We start from the raw sequence: 20,740 nt of genomic DNA on the forward strand, positions 1-20,740 counted from the left end.
TGTAGAAAAGTAAAAAGAATCGTAAACGAAAAATGCGATGCGTATCGAGTACGCTGATAGGATGTACGAGGCTCTGTGCTCGATAATACCGTGTATCTTAACATTTACTCACATTCGACGTCCACGGTGATTCGTTTGCTGACTGTTGGTGGCACACCGTTGGTCGCGATACAGAGATACGCGCCCATTTCATTGCGCGTGATCCTCGTCAAGTTTAATTGCTCGCCATCGTACAAATTCACTGAAACCAAAAGCAGAAATTGATTCGGACCGGTCGAGCGTGCAAATATAGTACCGCCGAAACAAATAAACAGAGTCGGATTCGACGTCAACGTACATAGAAACAGAATCCTCGAAAAAGTAACTTGGCATTCGTTTTAGCGGCAAAAGTTTCTCGGTTTAAACGAAACGTTGCTTTTTCGTTTCGGTTTACTATGTACCTACTACATATTACTTTCTACTGGAATCAATTTATCCGAGTATACTGCGTAAGAAAAGAGCGATTGTACGCGTCCCGGGAAGAGAAAAAGGGCCGTAATCGTGGGTTAGAGTGGTCCAACGACCATTTTTCTATTTACAAGGAAAAAACCAAACGTAACTCGTCCAAAAAAAGAATCTTCCGAATATTAACGGCTGATTCATACGCGAAGCAAACTTGTCAACAATTCCCCATGGTTCTTGGAAATAGTTTTAACGTGGCAACGTGTCGCGCGAATAATTTTTAAGCAACGTTCGCGCAACTCTGCGTTAAGCAAAGTTACCGCAACGATAAAAGTTCCCGGTGAAATTGCAGCTGTAAACGGGCTGCTAAAGGAAAGAATAAGGCGCGGCGGGTGCCGGTGGCGGTGCCGGTGCCGCGTATCGGGACGAATATCAAAAACTCGTCGTTCCCGTTTCGTGTCGTTAAGTCGTCTTGCAGTTTCGAAATCGTTACGAAACCTTGACGCGTTGCGAGCCTTTGTATCTCTCGTCGATCAAATCCGCCGACGTAGACGCGTGATTTCGATTCCGATGAAATTAACGAATCCGTAAAACTAGGTTCGTGGCAGCGATTCACCTTACGATCCAAGGGACCGAGAGTACTCGTTACGCATAAAGAATAAAAAAAAAATAAAGGCTGATGGTCGATCGCGAGAGTCTCGCAATTATTATTATTATTATTATCATCAGCGTGGTCGTTGTCGTGATCGTTGGAGCCGCGAGGAAATGAAATCTTCTTTTTGGCAGGCAGCTCGCCAAGGACATAAAGAAAGCTCGTTTTTGTTCTTTCGAGCCGTTCATTAACTCGAATACCAACGCATTCGTTGCCCGTACAAAGCTAACGGTGATATCGTTTGCCCTCGCAGACGTCGTTTTACCCGAGTACGCGATATTGATAATAAGTTTAATTGCATTCGAGGACGGAAATTAGCTTCGTTTCATAAATATGTATCTGGTGGGAGGAGCGTTCTAATTAATGAGTTCTTTGTTCGGAAGAAGCCGCGTTCGTTCATTAAGAGAAGAAAAATGATGTGATGCCGTAGAAAGGAAGAAATAGAGTGGGTTGCATTTTTACAAAGGGAATTCTCGGATCACGGTAGGTCGTTGTTCGGAACCGATAGATTGTTTGGTATAATATTATCAAAAAACTAAAACATAATCTAGCAAACATAGTTTAACAGTTGTAATTATAGCATAGCTACTATTCGATAAAAGGTGATGTAATGTTTCTTTAAAATATTACTGGAAAAAAGTGTAGATATCATGGTCGGTATAAAAGCGAACGAGCTTCATTTTTCGGAAATGATTCGTACTCGGTCGTCGCAAAATAATCGTAGAGCTTCTTTTTCCATGAATTTTCGAACCATCCCCGTGGTCAGAGGTCCTCGTTGGTCTCTCTTTTGAAAACAATCACGAGCCAGACGAATCCCGAGCGGACAGATGAAATCGCGCGACCGAACCGGCAATCTCCTCTTTTCACGGCACGTTCATAAATCTTTACGCGGGTTTATTCCGGCTTTACTCGCCTCCTAGTCGCGATTAACCCCTGTCGCCATTAGAGCGGGGCCAGGTGTCGGGGAAAGAGAAACGGGGATGGGTGTGGGTGTGGGTGTGGGTGTGGGTGTGGGTGGCGGTGGCAGCGGCACGGGAGGAACGGACGGACGATGTTTCTTTCACGAGACACATGCCCTGGCTGCCAAACTGCCTTTCCACGTGTACGACACGACGACACTCGGTGGAACGTCAGCCTCCGCCAAGGCAGCCGATCGATGCGCACGAATTATTGAGAGACTGGCTGAATTTCGTGGCTTCCGACTACCAACTGCCGCGATAACGTTCGAACCGTCGCGTCGCCTCGCGTCGCGACGCGTTCCTCTCTGCATTCCGTAACGCTCGTCCACGAGTTTCCGTTTAAAAAACAAGAATCGCCATGGTAGGAACAACTTTTCTTGCGACACAGCCTGACCTTTTTAATGGGTCGATTAGACGAAACGTTAATCAACAGCCATCGATAAAAGAACCGAGAGACCGAACAACGGAACCGTGTAATTACGTATCTACTGTAAATAAAACGTAACGATATTAAGCGTACTCATAGGTTTGGGTAAGTCAGTGGAGAAGCAGTCGTTCGCAAGCATTTTGCTTCTTACGACGATTTCATCGGCCGTATCCAACGTAATACGCGAGTGGAATCTATTTTTTTCAAACAGTATGATATCGACTCGCAATGTATGTATGTATGTATGTTCGTTTTAGTAACGATTCCTCTCGTATTAATGTATTCGTCGATTGGCAGCGAAAACGTTTAGAAAGCAACTCGTTGAAAGCTGGGATGCGGATCGATGCATCAAGCTCGTCGCTGCTAATAGCCATTCCGAAAGTAGAATTTCAATAAAATTTTTATGATGCGTAACGATCGGCGACAGGAAAAAACTTCATTATCGTGGTACCGAGTGTGTTGCGCGAAAGAATACCAATAGAACTTGCCTCGCGTTCGTTTCACCATTCTTTTTTTGCAAGCTGATGCAATTTCCTGTGTATATGTAGATTGTAATATCGTAGACGATAGACCGTGGCTGGCTCGCAACTACAACTTGTCAATTTTATTCAACTATTAATTGTTGGATTAGAAAATTTCATCAAACATCCGTAATAGCAATAATCAGAATACCATCTTATAAATTTGTTGGAAACGTTAAAGAATTTCTGGGATCCTGCGGCAGCAAAGGGGTATCCACGGGACGAGGAAGAGGAAGAAGCAATCGAGAGTCGTTGGGCAATGCCTGGCTGTAAAAGGCGACGCGCTGACGATGCCGATAAATCTGTCCGTGATGAAATAGATGGGAAAATTGTATGGCCCGTTGGCAGGCGCGCCAACGGATCGGATTTAATGGCTATTTGCGCCCGAGTGGAAGAAACGTAAGCTTCGACGCACTCGTAGCCAGTTAGCCGTGCGCGAAGTAGATTCGTTACGAAATAGGCTGATAGGATAAAAATAAATATTGGTCTCGACGCTTTTTTTTTCTCTAATTCTTTATCGTTGCATCCTCGATCGATGTTTATGATTCTAGAGGCAAAAATAAGACGAACATCAAGAATAGTAATTCCTTGATCGAGGTTTCGTGAAAAAGTTATTAACGTTTAAAGTACCAAAAATTATTGTACGTGACACCCGCAATTGAAAATAATTTTTTGCAGAATTACTTGAAATTGTTTAATTTAATTTTCTTAATAAATTTTTAACCAAGCCTCGATCAACAAATTGATATTCTTGATTTTCGTCTTATTTTTACCCCTAGAATCGGCTATTAAAATTGTTTCCCAGGGGTGGCCGAACACCCTGTGCATATACATATTATGATAAATATTTCACTGCGCTCTACTCTTAAATTAAAAATTTACCACGCAATCAGATTTCCTTCGAACCACAACCGCGAGCGATCCGCCGATCGATGCGATCCTTAATCGCAATCTGATTATAGGGAGAAGGTTCTGCTTCACCGATACCATCGAACGCGACGAGATTGTTAAAAGTTGAATGGAAATACGCGACGAGTTTACCGCGCGGCAGAAAAAACGAGATTCGTAATGCGCCGGTCGTGTTTAAAATTTACAGTTGGTTGACAATTAAAATATACAGCGCGACGAAAGTGCAATCGAATATCTACACAGCACATATTTGTTCAATAATATCGTACACGTTAAATCAACGTCATAAGCGTCTACACAGAGAGCGAATTTCGGTAGTATCCTCAAATATTGATCGTTCTGGCTATTAACGTTCGCGCAAACGACAACAATTCGGATTTCTCCACGCGGGACAGAACATGGTACAGAGTTAAGGGATAATATTAACTGTCGTTCGATAGCGGCGAGGAGCATTTTCATTCACCGTGGTCGCCTTCCGATTCCGTGATTTTCCGTTTGCGCGAGCATTAGTCGCGAATGCGATTAATCGAGGATGATATTTACGGCGCAGCGCGACGTGGCACGGTTTTACAAGAGTCGTGCCGGGATTGGTTGGTCGATAAATTGGACGCGAAACTGGCCGCGGGAAACGCGGCAACGATCCTAAACAAATTAGCAAAGCTTTCGAAGGGGAAAGCTTAATCCGCGATGACGTTGGATCAAAGACGCGGGGCGAGCCAACGTGTAATTTTTTTTTTTTTTTATTTATCTCTCTGGCCATATTTTCTATCTTTCGTAAATCCTTCGACATGCCGATATTTCGGTAGATCGGCAAAGTGCCGAGCGGGCTTGGCTCGATCATTACGCGACATTTAATTACGCCGCATGGATACCGGTCGCGATATTGCGACGCGAGTCGCGCGACGCCCGGCCCGGCCAATCCCGATACAATATTGACAGGATTCGCCCGCCCGGCGTACACCGATGCCTCGGTATTTACAATATGTGTAAATACACGCGAAGCGCAATAAATAGAATGAAGTATTATAGATATTGGCTGTGCCCGGATTAATCCAACCTTCTCGATGAAACCTATGTATTATATTTACACGCGTGCCGGCTGTTACTCTTCATTTTTTCAAATTGATCGTTTGCGCGTCCAGCCAGGGGCACGGTTGATCGCCGATTTATTTTTTTTTCATCGATTCCGTTTTACAGGTTTTTCAAGTATCTACGTCGATGGGGAAACTTGTAATTCGTCGTAGAAATCCATACGCGATAGGATTCAGCGTGAACCGATACGGTCGAATAAAGTATTTCGGTGTTTGTAAATTTCCGTTGGCAGTTGGATAGTATCGTATCGAGTTGGAACGTCCGGGCACGCGGGTCGTTTTCGCCGGCCGATTTAGCCAAGTCGGTAACTTTTAACGATCCTGTAACTCGCAGCGTATACGAAATTTCATCCCTGTTCCGTGCACAGCCGCTTCTATCGAACGATATTAGGTATAGGATATGCCGCTCGTTATGCATCGGCCGGATTTCCACGTCGACGAACGGCGTCAAAGCGCCACGAGATAGACCGTGTGCACCGACACTTTGTCGGCCAAGTCCAAGTTTCCACTGCGACCGACTGCGAGTAAGTACGAGTAATGGTCTTGCCTAAATTACATTCTATTCTAAATAGATCCGATCGGACGATTCGCCAGATGGAGAAAATAGTGCGTCTTGGTCGGTCGTTTCAGCGGGGTCAGCTTTGACAACCGCGGCTGGAAAAAGACTCGGTAAACATGCCAGGCGATTTTAAACTTCTTCCCTGGGTTTCCTTCATTCTTCTCTGTTTCTCTCTTTACGTATTTCTGCTTTTTCTCGCAGCAGCGCGCTTCTGAATGCTTTGGAAACCAGAGCGGCTTTAATTAGCAGAAATTAGCGTGCCGAAAGAAAAGAATCCGCGGCGACTCGCAGACGAGAGAGAGAGAGAGAGAGAGAGAGAGAGAGAGAAACCGGTATCTTATTCTGCTCGGCAAACCTAGGCTGTAGGCGGTTCATCCTGCTGGAAAGTTAGCTAGCAAGCTAAGCTCGCGTACTGCTTTTTCGGCTCTACAAGGATAGTCGTCGGACGAAGAAAACGTTGAAAGGACAAACGATTCCATCGTATCGCGAACCGTGTAAGTACGTACGTTTCATCATTAGAGAACGTCAACCCATACATTTAAATTGGAGATTAATCAACTTTTCTCGCTCGATGTAATTGAATTAATTTCAGGAAAACGGCGGTCTCTACTTTCTCCTTCTCTGCGGAAATACAGGCTTCCTGTATTATCTAGACAAGTCCGAAACGTTAGGATCAGGTGTGTACCAGCGAGTACGAATTCGTGCGAGTCTCGAATTCCAGGAACGATCGGATCCGATCCTACGTAATCTTCCAGATGGACGATTCGGTTCAACGGTGTTTACTTGCACGAAACAGGATGACGTTGAATTTCCGATAATCCAGCGAGGTTACCGCTACCTCGTGCCACGGCCAGGAAAGTTACGAGCTTTTTCCTATCTTCGGGATACGCTCGAGGATCCCTTTTTCATCGCAGTTTCGCATCCCAGCACGGTTCACGGGAACTTTGCCACGATACGGATAACGTAACTTTGCTTATCGATGCCAATCGTCGTATTCATCTTCCGTTTAAAACCTTGGTCGGTGTTTGGTTTCCTGTTGCTTTACCAGTGTAAAAGTAACAGTCGGTCTATCGGACGTATTTCTACGGACACGTAGGTACATCTTTGCAACTTTCCGATCGAAACATCTTTCTTCAACGATTTATCCCTGCGCATGATAGTTGGTTCGAGGTGGGAAATTATTTAAACTGCGAGTTGTAAAATAATTGAAAATGCAGCGATAGAGGATCGAGAGGGAACGTGTGGCACGTAAAATGCCATCAGGCTTTTAGGTGCATACAAGTTGCACTCGACGGAAGGACGTTTGGCCCGCAGAGCCAAACCACAGCAGCTCCGTCAACCTAACACGGTGGTCGGTTCACGTGCACGTTCCCCGTGAGCTAATGTCCGTGCCACCTGGGACATCCTGACATTCGGATCCTCCGATGTCCGGACACCAGGACGCACGGTTCTTCCCGGAGGACTGGCCCCGGATCTATACCGTCCCCGCCCTCCATCGCCCTCCACCCCGACTGCTTTTAATCCATCTAGTTTTATGATGACACAGAGTCCACCAGGACTTTCGCAAGTCGGTCAACTTGCCCGTGGAATTACTCTACGTACTAGAAGCGGGTCGAGGGACATTAAACTTTTAACTAGATTGCGCTCGACATTGTAAGAAATTATAACGACGAGCTTCATTAGAGACACAACCGAACAAATCTTTCCAACGCATTCTAGTTTTTCGCTTTAGCAAGAAGTTCGAACCGTCGCGCCGCGTCGCAATTACTTTACGCGAACAAACAAAATACTCAATTATTGGAAAGGAACAAAGCATGTATTTACGCAACGGGATAAAAATTCATTATTAGTAGACCCCGTTTAATCTCATTTCGAAGTCACCGTGAATCTTTAGTGCCTCGTGAATATTTCATGGACGTGTCATGTGTGCGCATAATTTTCGTACCGCCGCGTCGCCGCCACTGTTCCCTCATTGGGCACCGCCCACTTTGTTACCCCCGCTGTCGGTCCTCGCTCCATTCACAGATGGCCACGTTGTTAGAGGATTCGCGCTCGAGAATCGATTCGTCTTTACAATAATTAACAACACGAATAGCTAAAACGAAAACCGTTTAGCTCGGTATCCATCGTTATCTTTCTTTGTGCAAATTCGAGCTTATACTCGACGATTATTCGACTACTTACGCGAGTGATTCAGATTTCTCAGACTCGTTATCGGCAACGCACTCTTCACCGAGAAACCGCTCGTTATGAACATTTCTATGCACAAATGTATCCGAGGAAATGCTGCGCACGCCGGCAACAGTCACGTCCGTGCGAACACGCAACTGCATTATTAATATAATACGGCAATGAAAGGGAACAGGCACGTGTGCCTAGGTGCGGACGCAAACGCGCACGTAAACGCGCACGTAAACGCGCACGTAAACGCGCACGCCCGCCTATACGTCAGAGAAAAAGAGATAGAGAGGAGGACTCGTACAGTTTATCGCAGTTCATTGCATTAATCCGCACACGCCTAACCCATCGGGAATTTTCTCGCGCAATGTGTGCAATTTCAACTCGGCCATCCAACCTTAAACCTTGACGCGTAAAGTCGATAACGATGCGGTTCACGGAATAATACCAGCTCTACGATTACCAACTTATTTCCGACTGAAACTTATCCTAACGATTGAAGCAATTTATTAATAAAATCGCTAATACGTCTCATGTTGTAGAAAAAAATGTTTTCTCTTTCTTCCCTGATGTTACACACGTACGCGGGGATTGCCGGAAATGCAAATAGTCGTCAGTACTGCGCTGCGTGCACGAACTGCATGTTATTTTAAAAATGAACGGTTAGCATGCGAGATCGCATACACGTCGCGATATAGGAACGACAGATATTATTAGGAATTACGTCGCCTCGTATCGCAAAAAGATGTCGTCTAATTAAATACAATTTTACGACGTTACGTACGAGAGAATAACGCCACGATTCGTTCATCGATTATTACCAAACGTGCTACCTAGCTAACGATATTGTACACGTGTTTAGAAATTCGTTTGCTTTCGTTGTTCCTAGTGTACGACGTGTGTCGAATGTATCGAAAAATTAGAACCAGCTAACCGATTAACGGTATGCGTACAAACGAGAAAAATAAATTATTAGGTGCAACCAAGTTGTAGCAATAAAGATTTCTATTCTATTCGTCGAGCGGAATTGGCGACCGTGTAAACGAACGAGTAATTGTCGTATTACTAGTAATTTGTTGACCAGAATGGATTTACGCGTGTTCCATGTATTAGGAAAATAACCGGAAACGCTGTCGAGGGGTTTATTGTTTGACGCGTAAAATCGATCAGAACGCAACGAACAAAAGCGATGGGACAGGCGCTGTCCGTGGAATTATTTTCGACGCCGTGCCGCGCATCGCGACGTACATACCTACATATGTACGATTTCCTCGTAGGCTGCTTCGACGTCGCGTCACACTTTCAGTTTAATCACCGGAAATGAAACGTTTCGCACCGACGCTTTTGGTGTTCAACGTTACGGTAAAGATCAAACATACATTAAAAATCCTGGCTCAATGTGCGCGTTTACAAATATTTCACGACCACGAAGGGAATACGTAATATGTATGTACTACGAGAGATAATTTGAGAAATTGCCGACTTACCTTTCTTGTGTCGATTGATGTTTATGCCTTGTCCGTCCTCTCTCTTCCACATTAATTTTGGCGTGGGATATCCGTCCGCTTTGCACGTCAGAGTAATGTTCTGATTCTCTCGTACTGCCACTGTGCTTTCGGTGGACAACGAGTCCAATATATTCGGCGGAACTTTAAAGAAAGAAAAAAAAAAAGTAAGTGAAAATTATGACATAGTGTGTCTAATCATTGGACGTTTCGTTATTTCTAAACGGTTCATTCATCGCGAAAACTGATTTTCCACGAATCGATCATTTTAAATAGGATAAATAGAATCGTTAAGGTGTGCTTACAACATATTTGCGTGATTTCAACGTACGAAGCATTAATAATCGCATGCACGGTTGGACGTAGTAAACTTCCGAAAGATGATCAAGTATGCTTACCGACGACTTGAAGGAAGCCGACCTGGGTCATCATCGGGTTTGTGTTCACTTGGCACATATAATAACCTCTGTCGCCTTGTTGCACGCTGTTTATGTGAAGCAACCAAGTTTTCTGATTATCGTGCGATACCGTGAATCTCGGAATCTTGACGACAACGTGCTTGTGAACGGTGAGTAGCATCTGACGACCCACATGAATCCATGCAACCTGTAATCGCGATCATTTCACTCGCACCTTTCATCGACGAAAAGGTTATCATGTAAGAAATAATGCAATCGTCGCGACGGTTATTGGTCAAATGGAAGAATTTCCGGTTTGATTGATACGCTAACGAAGGAAATTCGGTGTTATTTCTTTCTGATTTGCGCGACAGTTTGTTTGTTTAGAATGCGTGTGGTATTATTGATATGTAGCCAAGTATCTATTTATATTTTCGAGATAATTGATACGGGAACGTATAATGGTGACCGATGAATCAGTCTCGGCTTAGATAGTTGAATCGGTTCGATCATTGGAAAGTGTGGTGTGAATTGTGTTGACCGATTCGACGCGAAATTGTTCATACGCGATGAACTTTACGGTCGTCTACAGCAGCGGAAGATCCTTCGAATTTCCCCTCGTCAATGGGCCGAGAGTCATTGGACGTTCCACAAGTGGTGGAGCGCAATACGGGAACACGGCAAGTGCGCCAAGCGTCGCGTCGCGTCGCGTCGCGTCGCGTCGCGTCGGGTCGCGTCGCGTCACGTCGAGGCGAAAGAGAGAAAGAACGCAACCGTTAGAGGGAGTGCAACGACAGCCCCGGCGTAACCGGGCTGCATCAGAAATCCTATGAACAAACATTATTACGACCGTATTTTACGCTCCGCTGGGCTAACGTTCCCCTAACTAAGCTCATTCCACGACAAAGCTTATGCACTTTCGAGGATTTCTGGGTTAAACTGCCTGCCCCTCGGCTCCTCGGCCCCTCGGCCCGTCGGCCCAAGCCCAGCCCCTTCCCCAACCCCTTCCTCAACCCCTTCCGCGGCTCTGCCGTGCTCCCGGCTGGCACTTGTTCTTTTTCATTTCCTTGGCAACGCTCGAGAACGCTCGGTTGCGCGAAAGCGCCACTTTTCCTCATTTTTACTTTCTGCCACTTTCGGCGTATCTCGCCAACGTAACGCAGCAACAACTCCTCGTGCGCTTGTCGGCGATGAATTATGGCAGGCTACCCTTTCCACCGTACCGTGGCGTTCCACGCCATGCCACGCCACACCACGCCACGCCACGCCACGCCACGCCACGCCATGCCACGTCGTTGCGCTGCTCATCTTCAACGTTTGCCCAAACCTTTTCTTCAGTTTCTCGTGCTCGAGGATTTCTTCGCTTATCGCACCACGCTACGATATATGTATGCTATGCGTTTATCGGGCCGTAAAAAATAATCGGATCGCGTGATACGAAATCCGTCGATCGGTCGCGTAAAACATCGCGAGCTATGTAGGTAAGTACGTATACGACGTAGCACTTTGTCGATTTCTCCCCATCCATCTATTATAAAAAGTTGCGCGAATTAGAGCGTTCGTTGTTTCGTTATTAAATGTTTCGCGGTGGTCCTCTTGAAGTACGGTTAATAGATAAATAATTTCCCTCGCTGAGATTACTCGAAGGGCAGAGATTAAATAGCGCGGCACACGATCGACGTATTGGTTTTATTTAATTTAGGAAAACTCGATCGCATCGCGAGGCGCAATATCGTCGATCCGATTCGTTGATCTAATTTGTCGAAAGGATCAAAGGAGAATAGGTAAACCAGTTGCTAGATAGTGGAAGGAACGTCATATCCGGGGAGATTAGACCGTAGTCGAACTCTCGGTTAATCCTTGGTTTCGGATATATGTACATAGCCGCGCATCGTTCTCTGTGCAACGCGTTTTAGGAAAGTTGGCAGCGTTAAAATTTCCACCGAAAATTCCGTCGATCGCATTAATAAAAATAGATATTTTTAATCGTAAAGTTAGTTTGTGGGTGACGCGTAATGGTAAAGGCGACGCTGTATTGGCCTTTAAACAGTCTCGAGGAAAAGCTCGTGCCGCTAGCGGCCTCGATTGAAATCCCTGGCACTGGTACAAAGTCAGGCTTAACTGGTACCGTGACGGTGCTTTTATACCGAGTGGAAAAAGCGCTATTCCGATCCGGTGGGTCTTTTTTTGCGCGACAAACAACGAGTCGGAGGATCATTGTTACGATATAACTTTTCGAAAAAACGGTCGTGCTCTTGTTCGGAAACTAAATTTTTCATTCTCGACGATATTGTATTTATTCGAATGGGTGTAATACCATGAGTCGTAGTCGGTAAACCATGGATAGTAGTCGTAAAGATAAAATAGAGTTTTTAACGAATAAAGGTAGCTGGTGGGTTTGTTGTATTTCCTGCGCCTGGCGAGCTTCTAAAATGCATTAAGAAGGCCAAGATTTTGGTATCGGACGTCTTGTCGGAATAACTCGTAATTTTGCCGGAAATACGAATCGCCGGCGAGTATTCCCGCGAGCGACAGTAATTATCCGTTGACAGCTGGCATTGTACGCGCTAGGTATGTATGTACATATACCGAGTCACGTGCTCTCTTAACGTCAGAAACTCGCGGCAGAATTTACAGTTTGCTTTAAATACGTGCTCGAAGAACCGTGTCTCGTATGCCCCGATGCTGATTTGCCGTCAGAATTTGCAACATCGCTGTTTCAGCCGTTGAAACTGCTTGAACGCGTTGTAGGTGACAGCCAGTCCAGCTATGGAAGAAGGAGTCTGTCCAATATCTACGAACGAGATATACATACATATGTATAATACTCGAAGGAATACTTTGTTCGGTAGCGTGGTCGAAATTGTCGCGTAAGCTACACATTGATGATACTAGATACGGTAGCAAAGTTGCCGTAGAATGGAAAAATAAATAATAGTTGGAGCTTAGGCGAGCTTCCTGAACAATCGACCACCCGTTGTACAATTTAATTAACTTCCGCCGTCCCAGGGACGAAGAAGGAGAAAAATGGGTAAAAAGGTAACGGGGAGTGGCTCGAGAGCATAACGAGAGAGAATGCTGGATGATGCCAGGGAACACCGGGAATAGAGAAACAGCGAGAGCGGAAGCGGAACAAAGAGAGAAAGAAAAAGGTCGGAGCGGTGTCGTTCCGAGGACAGGGTAGCGTTTAGCATCGAGGAGGGTTGCCCGTTTTAATCAAGTTTGCAAAAATATTCCCGGCGTTTGACGGGGCTCGGTCATTAGGTCGAGCTTGATTTCCCACAAGGTCGTTTTTCTATTTCTCTACGGTGCGGTGTTTAGCTTTAACGCTTCTCTGTCGGTCGGCGTGTTTACGCCAGGAACCATTCGGGAAATATAGTACATATGTATATGTATTTCTATCATCATCGAGACGTTTATCGATTCTCCCTTTGTCTTGAGAAATATGTATTAGACATGTTTAGGTCTGCTGGGTTAATCGTCGGTCGTTATCGAGCCTTTTATTAAACGTGAGCATAAATTTAACCGGAGGCGTGTCGGTGGCGATCGTCGATGGCGCGGCGTGGAGCGGCGCGGCGCGGCGCGGCGCGGCGCGGTGGGGCGGTCGCAATCGTCGGATCTCGAGCACGAGAGCTAACTCGACGATTTATCGAAGCGGTAATTAAAAATAATTTCAGGGATCGCGAGATCCGACACGGCATATCCACCGAGCGGAGCGGCGCGGCGTGGCGCGGCGTGGCGCGGCGCCGACGCTTGACGCACTCGCTGGTAATCCGGTTAGCAAATTAATTATTAAATTCATTTCCTAATTAGGTAATTACCGAGAGCACTCGAGCGTGCTGCCTCAACTTTTGCTCCCGGAAGGGCCTGCTGCCAGCTAGCTTTCCGCAGCGTGTTCGCCCCCGCGAATAATGGACGAACGGCGAAAGTTCTTTCCGTGGTCGAGGGCTAAGTACGATTTGCAATATCTTGGGGAAACGACCACCGCCTTACGGACCCCGTCCTAATGCTCGGAAATTTACCAAATCTCACGACACATTTAACCTTCCTTTCTCTAAATACGTACGTATGTATGTACATCTATCGGTACAGAACGGTCACTTTTTTCCCCCCTTTTTCGCTTCTGACCTCCGAATCCCTACGTAACGCGTGCAATTTTTTCCAATTTACCACCTTGTACAACGAGCCTCTGTCACAGTCGCGTTTCTAGCAATTTTTTCAACAGAGCGCTGCAATTCATCCTACCGTTATTCGAAAGAGTTCCTTTTTTTAATTCCCTCCTGGAACAATACCACCGGCTTCCTGACATAATTAAATCCAGACAAATTGACAAAGTCATACGGTTTCTTCGAGTTAGCCAGACATCGAGTACTATGTCGGGGATCTGAGTTCGATCCTAGAGCGAGAGAGAGAGAGAAAAGGGCTCCGCGAAAGGGGTTAGAGAGACCCCTTTGACACCCCTGTAGATGGAATATTCTGATGCGTTGATCAAAGAGCTCGAGCAACTTTCCGTCCGAAACTCGGTATTTGTTTAACGTCACTGTCAGATATTCCAGTCGCAGCACGTGCATTTCAATATTCGAGAAGAAAGCAGCAATTCGCGGTCAAACGTACGACCGATCGTCGTTTCTTTCGCTGTCGAGGAAGAACATCGTACAAAAATATTCAAAATGAACAAACGGCAAACAAGGAATGAATTTCGAGGAGGGAAATTTTCTTTTCATCGCTCGAACGAGAACAACAGAGTAACGAAATGTTCTAAATTGCTAGATGAAACTAAAGCTTGGAATCCTGTAGAATATGTATTTCGAATACCTTATTTTCGGTGTACGCTGTCGATGTTATTTTCTCTCGACCGTCGCGTTCAATGAATATTCAGTTTCAATGTTTTCCTTTCTATTTCGTACGCGTGGAAAAAGACCGTTTCTCGTTATTGTTTATTCGAATGAAATTTTCGGAACGATAATTATGGCACTTTAGCGAATCCGCGGTAGATTTAGGTAATATTTCGTGTTGCGAGACACTCGTAAAAGGATTCGTAATTTTTTTTTATATATATTTACATTTAATTCCGTGTAATACCGTGCAGCCAGACGGATTTCATACCGTACCGATGTTCGATTAACGTTTCGAAGCGTTTCGAATGAATCAAAGCTCGGCCTATCGTAAATCAATCACAGCTAATTTACCATCGCTATTATTACCTTGTGTAATAAATTTCGTTCATCGAGCCACTTTTTATCGATTCATCGTTATTCCCAATATTCAGTCTCTATCATTTCTCGTTTGCATACGAGGTAATTATTTATCCTGCGAGCATCCAACTTCCTGATCGATGAAAAATCGGTTCGCGCGGCTTTCCGAATACGAATACACGCTTGAAATTACCACGGATACGGGTCTCTATCTTTAAACACCAAACAATTTACGATACTTGGCAACATTTTTAACTCAATGAAAATTTCGACCAACAGATAACTATTGGAACGAAGCTTTGAAATTAGAGTAACGTTTCGTCGCTAACTAACCGCGCATAGAATCAAAGAAGAATTTTTTATAATTCGCTTGATCCAGTTTTATGAAAGACGAGGCGAGCGTTACGACGACGACGACGACGACGACGACGACAACGACGATAAAGCTTAAGCCCGGCCACGTTTACAGCTTCGTCCATGTTTCCACAAACTCATAAACATGCTTGTTCGCTGGTACGTCACGGGGATAAAATTCTGAGCTTTTCATTCGATTCAAAGCGCGATCGCACACGATGCACTTAACGGGCCGCCGCGAATGAGTTTCAGTTACATCAGGCCCGAAAGTGCTTTCTTGTTTTCGAACGGTTCACGAGATGCACCGATGCATCGCGTCGCGTAGCGTCGCGTCGCGTCGCGTCGCGTCGCGTCGCGTCGCGTCGAAATTCGAACCACCCTGTATGCGTTTGGGTGAAACAGTAGCGAGAAAGAGCGAAATTCGCCAAGGACACCACCGCCTATAAACGAATTTATGACACGTTCCTTTGTCCTTTGTGGACACGCTGATGCGTGTTTTATTGGCATTTGAAAAGCGAAGCTCGTGCAGCCAAATGGCGGAGATACTCCAACGATGGAATATGCGAATTGAAACCGTGGCGATAGCGTGAAGCGCGATTTCAAAATGATTTAGCCGAGTTTTCGCCTACTAATGTACCTATAATGCAATCACTGTCTTTCGCGTGCAGTACGCCAAACGCGCATTAGCTTCTTTCCAGTCTTTTGCTCTTTTCATCTTGATCGTTTTCTTCTAAGAAATAGATCGCTTCTAGAACGCTTCTCGTTTAATCATTTACGATCGCGTAAACGTAAATGGTAAACACGCTGCTGTCTGCTCTCCGACACGTTTAACCATGACGCGCAACTTTGTACAACGATTTAAACATTCCTCGCGATTTTGCTTCATCTTTTTCCCCTCGGCGTGCCTTTTTCTCATCGATGGCCGGGCGCGCGTCTATCGGCGGCGTACGAGCGACCCTACCTAAGTAAGTACCTACGTAGCTTGTTTTTTCGTGCATTAATCGCCGCGAATCGTCGTTTCAACGATCGTTTTCCAAGATTCCTGCGGCTCGACGATTCGTTCCATGTCGGTCGGACAAACTCCCCTCTTTTTACATTGTTTTCTATTAATAGACTGGGAGAATTATCCTTCTGAAATTGAACAAAGCCCCGTTCCCATTGTTTCCGAATCCGTGTATTTGCGTTTTAGATTTTCGCCTCGCCTCACCTCACCTCGCCTCGCGGCTCAACTCGCGTTGTCCCGTTTTCAGCGAATCCGTCGTCAACTGATTTATTAACGGATCGCAATCTCGAATATTTAATATCGTTTCGATCTTGTTTTATTTCGGTAACGTCCGCTAGAGTTTATTTCCTATCTGTGGCATCGTACTGTTTTATTAACTCGAATAATATTATTCTGCTTTCGTTCCGATATTTTCTTGGAGTAGAAACGTACGAAACCGCGCGAAGAATCGATACATCGGAACCAGATACCGTAAATATTTCAGAACGGCTCCGCGGCAGCCGGGGCGTTACAATGTCTGCAGCGGCATTTATTATTTACTCACGGCGCGGAGTGGCGCGGCGGCGGGGCACATTGCGTAATAACGGAGCCTTGGACGCAGGTTACGTAAGCACAAAGTCCTGGCTGCATACTGCATTTCACTGCAGCGTATCGTCGAACGCAGCGCGAAACAGTTTACGTTTAAAAAAATACTTCTGTCCTCGTCATCAAGTTATTAAATAGAGAAATACATAAAGGTCGAAGCGCGAAATGAACATTTTTAACGCGTCCCTGAACTGTTGCCTATTATGTATTTCGATACGTGCACGCGTCGAATTTAATTGATATTTTTAATTGGAAAGTATGTGTAGCGGCATGGTATTTAGATAGATTGTTCGATTTAATTACCTTGTAATTACCGAGGTTTTCGACGACACAGGGTAGGCTGACGTCTCTCCCCAGTGGCACGGTGACATTCGGTATTGGCTCGGCAAACATTGGTTGATCCGACAGAGCTACACAGATTAATTAAACAACATTTTGTTACTTCCAGGCGTTTCTTCCATTTGTTCGTTAGTATTTCGTTACTTTCGTTATTATTGGCACAATATTTGCATCGCGGTGATCGTAAAATGATCCAAGGTTCGCGTAAAGTCGCTCGAGGGTCAAAGGATCCGTCTCTTACATTCGGAACATTTCACGGCGTCGGGCGTCGCGCATCGACCTACATAAATAGAAGACACGACCAAACGAACGAGTACAAGCTTTCAAAGAAGACGAGCAGGAAAGGGAAAAGGAAAAGGAAAAGGAAAAGGAAAAGGAAGAGGAAGAGGAAGAGGAAGAGGAAGGGGATCACCGCGAGTCACACCGGTCGAGAAACCCTTTGGGAAAGTTTTAGGATTGGTCAAGGGTGAAGTAAGAGGGCAGTTGGTTGATCGCTCGACTGGAACAGGGAAGCCCACGATTCCATTTCTTGACTGTATTTATCGGAAGCGTAGCTAGAGGAGCAGGAGCAAGACGACACTGCATACCGACGGAAACCTGCATCATCGAGATTTCGCGATAAACGAACCAAATGTCGTATTTTCAAAATCGGAACACGGAATAAAAGTCGAATTGGGCTTTACTTCTTAATCACACTGGATTGCCATCATTATTTAGGCAATTACCGATCTGGCATACTTGTCGATGGCTTCTGTAGCCGCTGGTACAAGCAGTTGATTCCACGATATCGAAATGTAAGGAACGCGATGGGATTGGTGGTAAGACGAAGCCGATAATATGCTTCGCGAGGATTCGTCGGACAGAAAAAGTGACCGGGAAAAATACGTGCACGAGCTGTCGAGACACATAAGTACGCGTGGATGATGTTTTTACGGTACCAAACACTGTTTCAGCTATGCATGTTGCAGAGCCGGACTACTTTTTCTACCTGTCGTTGGAGAATTCTCTCGGCGAGGATTACGTAACCGAGAAACTATACAATGCGCTCAGGTAAAACAATGACCGAACGATTTCACCGATGAAATTGTCAGTCGCAGCGCGCGGCTCGCAATTTCCTGGTCGATTTAAAATGACAACTGGCCGGTGCGCTGCGACCCGACCCGACCCGACCCGATCCAACTCAACTCATTTCGAGGCCTGAAAACGATGGCCGTTCCAGGGAAGAATCTGAAACCGTTTCGATGCCTGATCACATCACCCTGCTAATCATACCCTCTGACAACTTTATCCTCCTTTCGTTAAAATATTCTAAAAATAAATCGACACGTACTTACTTACACGATCCCGCGAGCAACGATTCAAACAAAGTGGAAAAGAAATTAGGAAAAATTTGAAACTTTCTGAACGTTGAAATACCTGTGTTAAGAGCCTCGACGAAGGCGGTATATTAATGAGCAGCGTAGAGAGTAAGCTGAAAAGAGAGCGGTTTTCGCGCGGAGCTCGAACGAAAAGCAAAGAGCTAGAGCAAACTTGTTGAATAATCAATGTGTACAGAACACCGATGGTGGCACTTACTTTACGACGAACGTTCGTTCAATAATGAACTTTGAGAACCGCTTGGACGTTCAACGGCTGTTACTCGCGTATATTTAATTCGTTACTTATCTCTAGGAGCACTCGCTTAAATCGTTCTTTCGAGTCGATTAAACCAAGCAACTGCTTTGAAAACGCATTCGGCAGTTTGATGGACGATTGTAAAAGAAAGTCCGCTTGTTATTTCTGGTTTACGCAATTCACGCAATTACCGTTACAACTTGATCATTTTATCCAATTTGGTTAGAAAAGTTTTAAGACGCGGGGTGGGACGGGGTGGGACGGGGTGGGACGGGGTGGGGCGAGACGAAGCGTTCGCATGAATTGATCGAGGAAAAGTTGCTCGTTCGAGGACGCGGATGCGATTACGGCACACGAAATCTCTTTGGTCGACGCGACGATCATCGAAGAAACTGCGGAAGAATGCCTCGAGTTGTCCGCTGTTCTCAAACTCGAGCGAAAGCCTCTTTTGAAAAGGGGCTTTTGATGTGGGTAACGACGTTTACGAGGCGACGAGGACTCGACGAAACACGCGACAACTCCAACTTTCGAGGAGATTGTACGAGTTTCAATTAACGTCTCGAGTAACGCGAGCAACGCTTCGTCCGCGTTTCTTTCCGTTCGAAGAACCTATCGTTCTTTCAACCAGCAATCTTATCTTTCCCATCCAAATTACGATAATATGCCAACGATGCACGTATATTTACTACTCGCATCCACCGAGTTGGCGTATCTTTAATTATCGGGAGTTGAACGGGAACCGAGAAATAGAATAAAGGATAAGATATCCCTGTTTACTAATTTGAACAGAAACTATTAGAACGAGACGGAATTCCAAGTTAATTGCAGCTGCTCGGGGAGACTCGCCTCGAAGCTTTCGCACCGATCGCGGTGCAATTGTACCGCGATGAATGCGAATGAATAGTTGAATGTCTCCGTTTCCTCGGTAGCCCCGTTATCGACATCCTGCTGCTGACTGTATTATGCGCGTTCCTCGACGTGACCAGCCAGTTACGTTTATCAGGATCCGCAAACCGCGATCACCGGCTCTGTGTTGCTTCCAACTAAGCTTACATACATGTAGATCGTTGTAGTTTGAAAATATGTATTGCTCGTCGACGTATTTTCCTGTCAACGCACGAAAATCTATCCATGTTCGTAGACGGGGTCGATTTTATTTCGCGGGTAGAGCACCGTGGGCGCGTTACACGCCGTTCCCGTACAAAAGTTGAACCTTTCGAATCGACAAATTGATACTGGAAAAAAGAGCATCGTTCCGTGATATTTTAAAATAAAAATTCGTTTGACAATCCGTTGCTCGGTCGTCCCTTTTTAGTTTTTAAAATCCAGCACGTATTTTCCCAGCGGTATTTTTTTCAAAGCGTCGCGTCGCACAGATTGGTCAGCTTTCACGTACAATATCAGCGGCAGAAACGTTGCGGCCATCCCTTTGCGATTCGCCCAACGAAAGCGCAAATAATAAACATTGTATAATGATTGATCTTTTATTCAAAATAAATGTGACTAGATGTGTAGAACCGTAGGAGAGAACGTGCAAGTTAATCGGTTAACTTTGCCTAGCTTACATCGACACGTTTGCGTGAATAGCAGGAACTTTGCTTTTATAGGATCGTAATCGTCGGGTATCGTGCGGCATTTATTCCGTAACGCGTTCTCGCAACAAGTACGAAATTATTGAATTCTTTCGATTCGTTGGATCGAGGAGAAAGACTAATCCATCGAACCGACACTCGTCGACAGATATTATCTTCGTATGCCTGATACAGGAAAATGGTTGTCACCTGCAAACCAGACTTGGATTCTCTTCTCGTCATCGGTGAAAGTTCCAGTCCAAGTGGAGCACCCCTTCATCGAAGTTGCTTCGACTATGGAAGAAAGAACAGGATGATTCCCCTCGGAGCAGTCTGTCAGGCGCAGAAGGCGCGTTAAGAACCGTGGATGCCCACAGACCGATCATCCGAAGCTCCGACTTTACGCTCTGCTCTTCTTAACGAATGGGATTCACGCTAT

The 20,740-nt window shown here is 45.4% G+C and overlaps 1 protein-coding gene across 1 annotated transcript in view; it reads right to left on the minus strand.

The window, feature by feature from the left end:
* LOC122399792 (lachesin-like) overlaps positions 1-20,740 on the minus strand; it is a 139,485-nt gene that overhangs the window by 24,738 nt on the left and 94,007 nt on the right. The window contains exons 3-6 of the mRNA XM_043400754.1: positions 17,081-17,187; positions 9,641-9,848; positions 9,225-9,386; positions 113-241 (exon numbers count right to left, since the gene is read on the minus strand). Coding sequence (XP_043256689.1) covers positions 113-241; positions 9,225-9,386; positions 9,641-9,848; positions 17,081-17,187 — 606 coding nt within the window. The remainder of the gene's footprint in view (positions 1-112; positions 242-9,224; positions 9,387-9,640; positions 9,849-17,080; positions 17,188-20,740) is intronic.

The sequence above is a fragment of the Colletes gigas genome, unplaced genomic scaffold, assembly GCF_013123115.1.
Source record: "Colletes gigas isolate AHSC1104 unplaced genomic scaffold, ASM1312311v1 Colletes_gigas_Sc00015, whole genome shotgun sequence".
Lineage (NCBI taxonomy): Eukaryota > Metazoa > Arthropoda > Insecta > Hymenoptera > Colletidae > Colletes > Colletes gigas.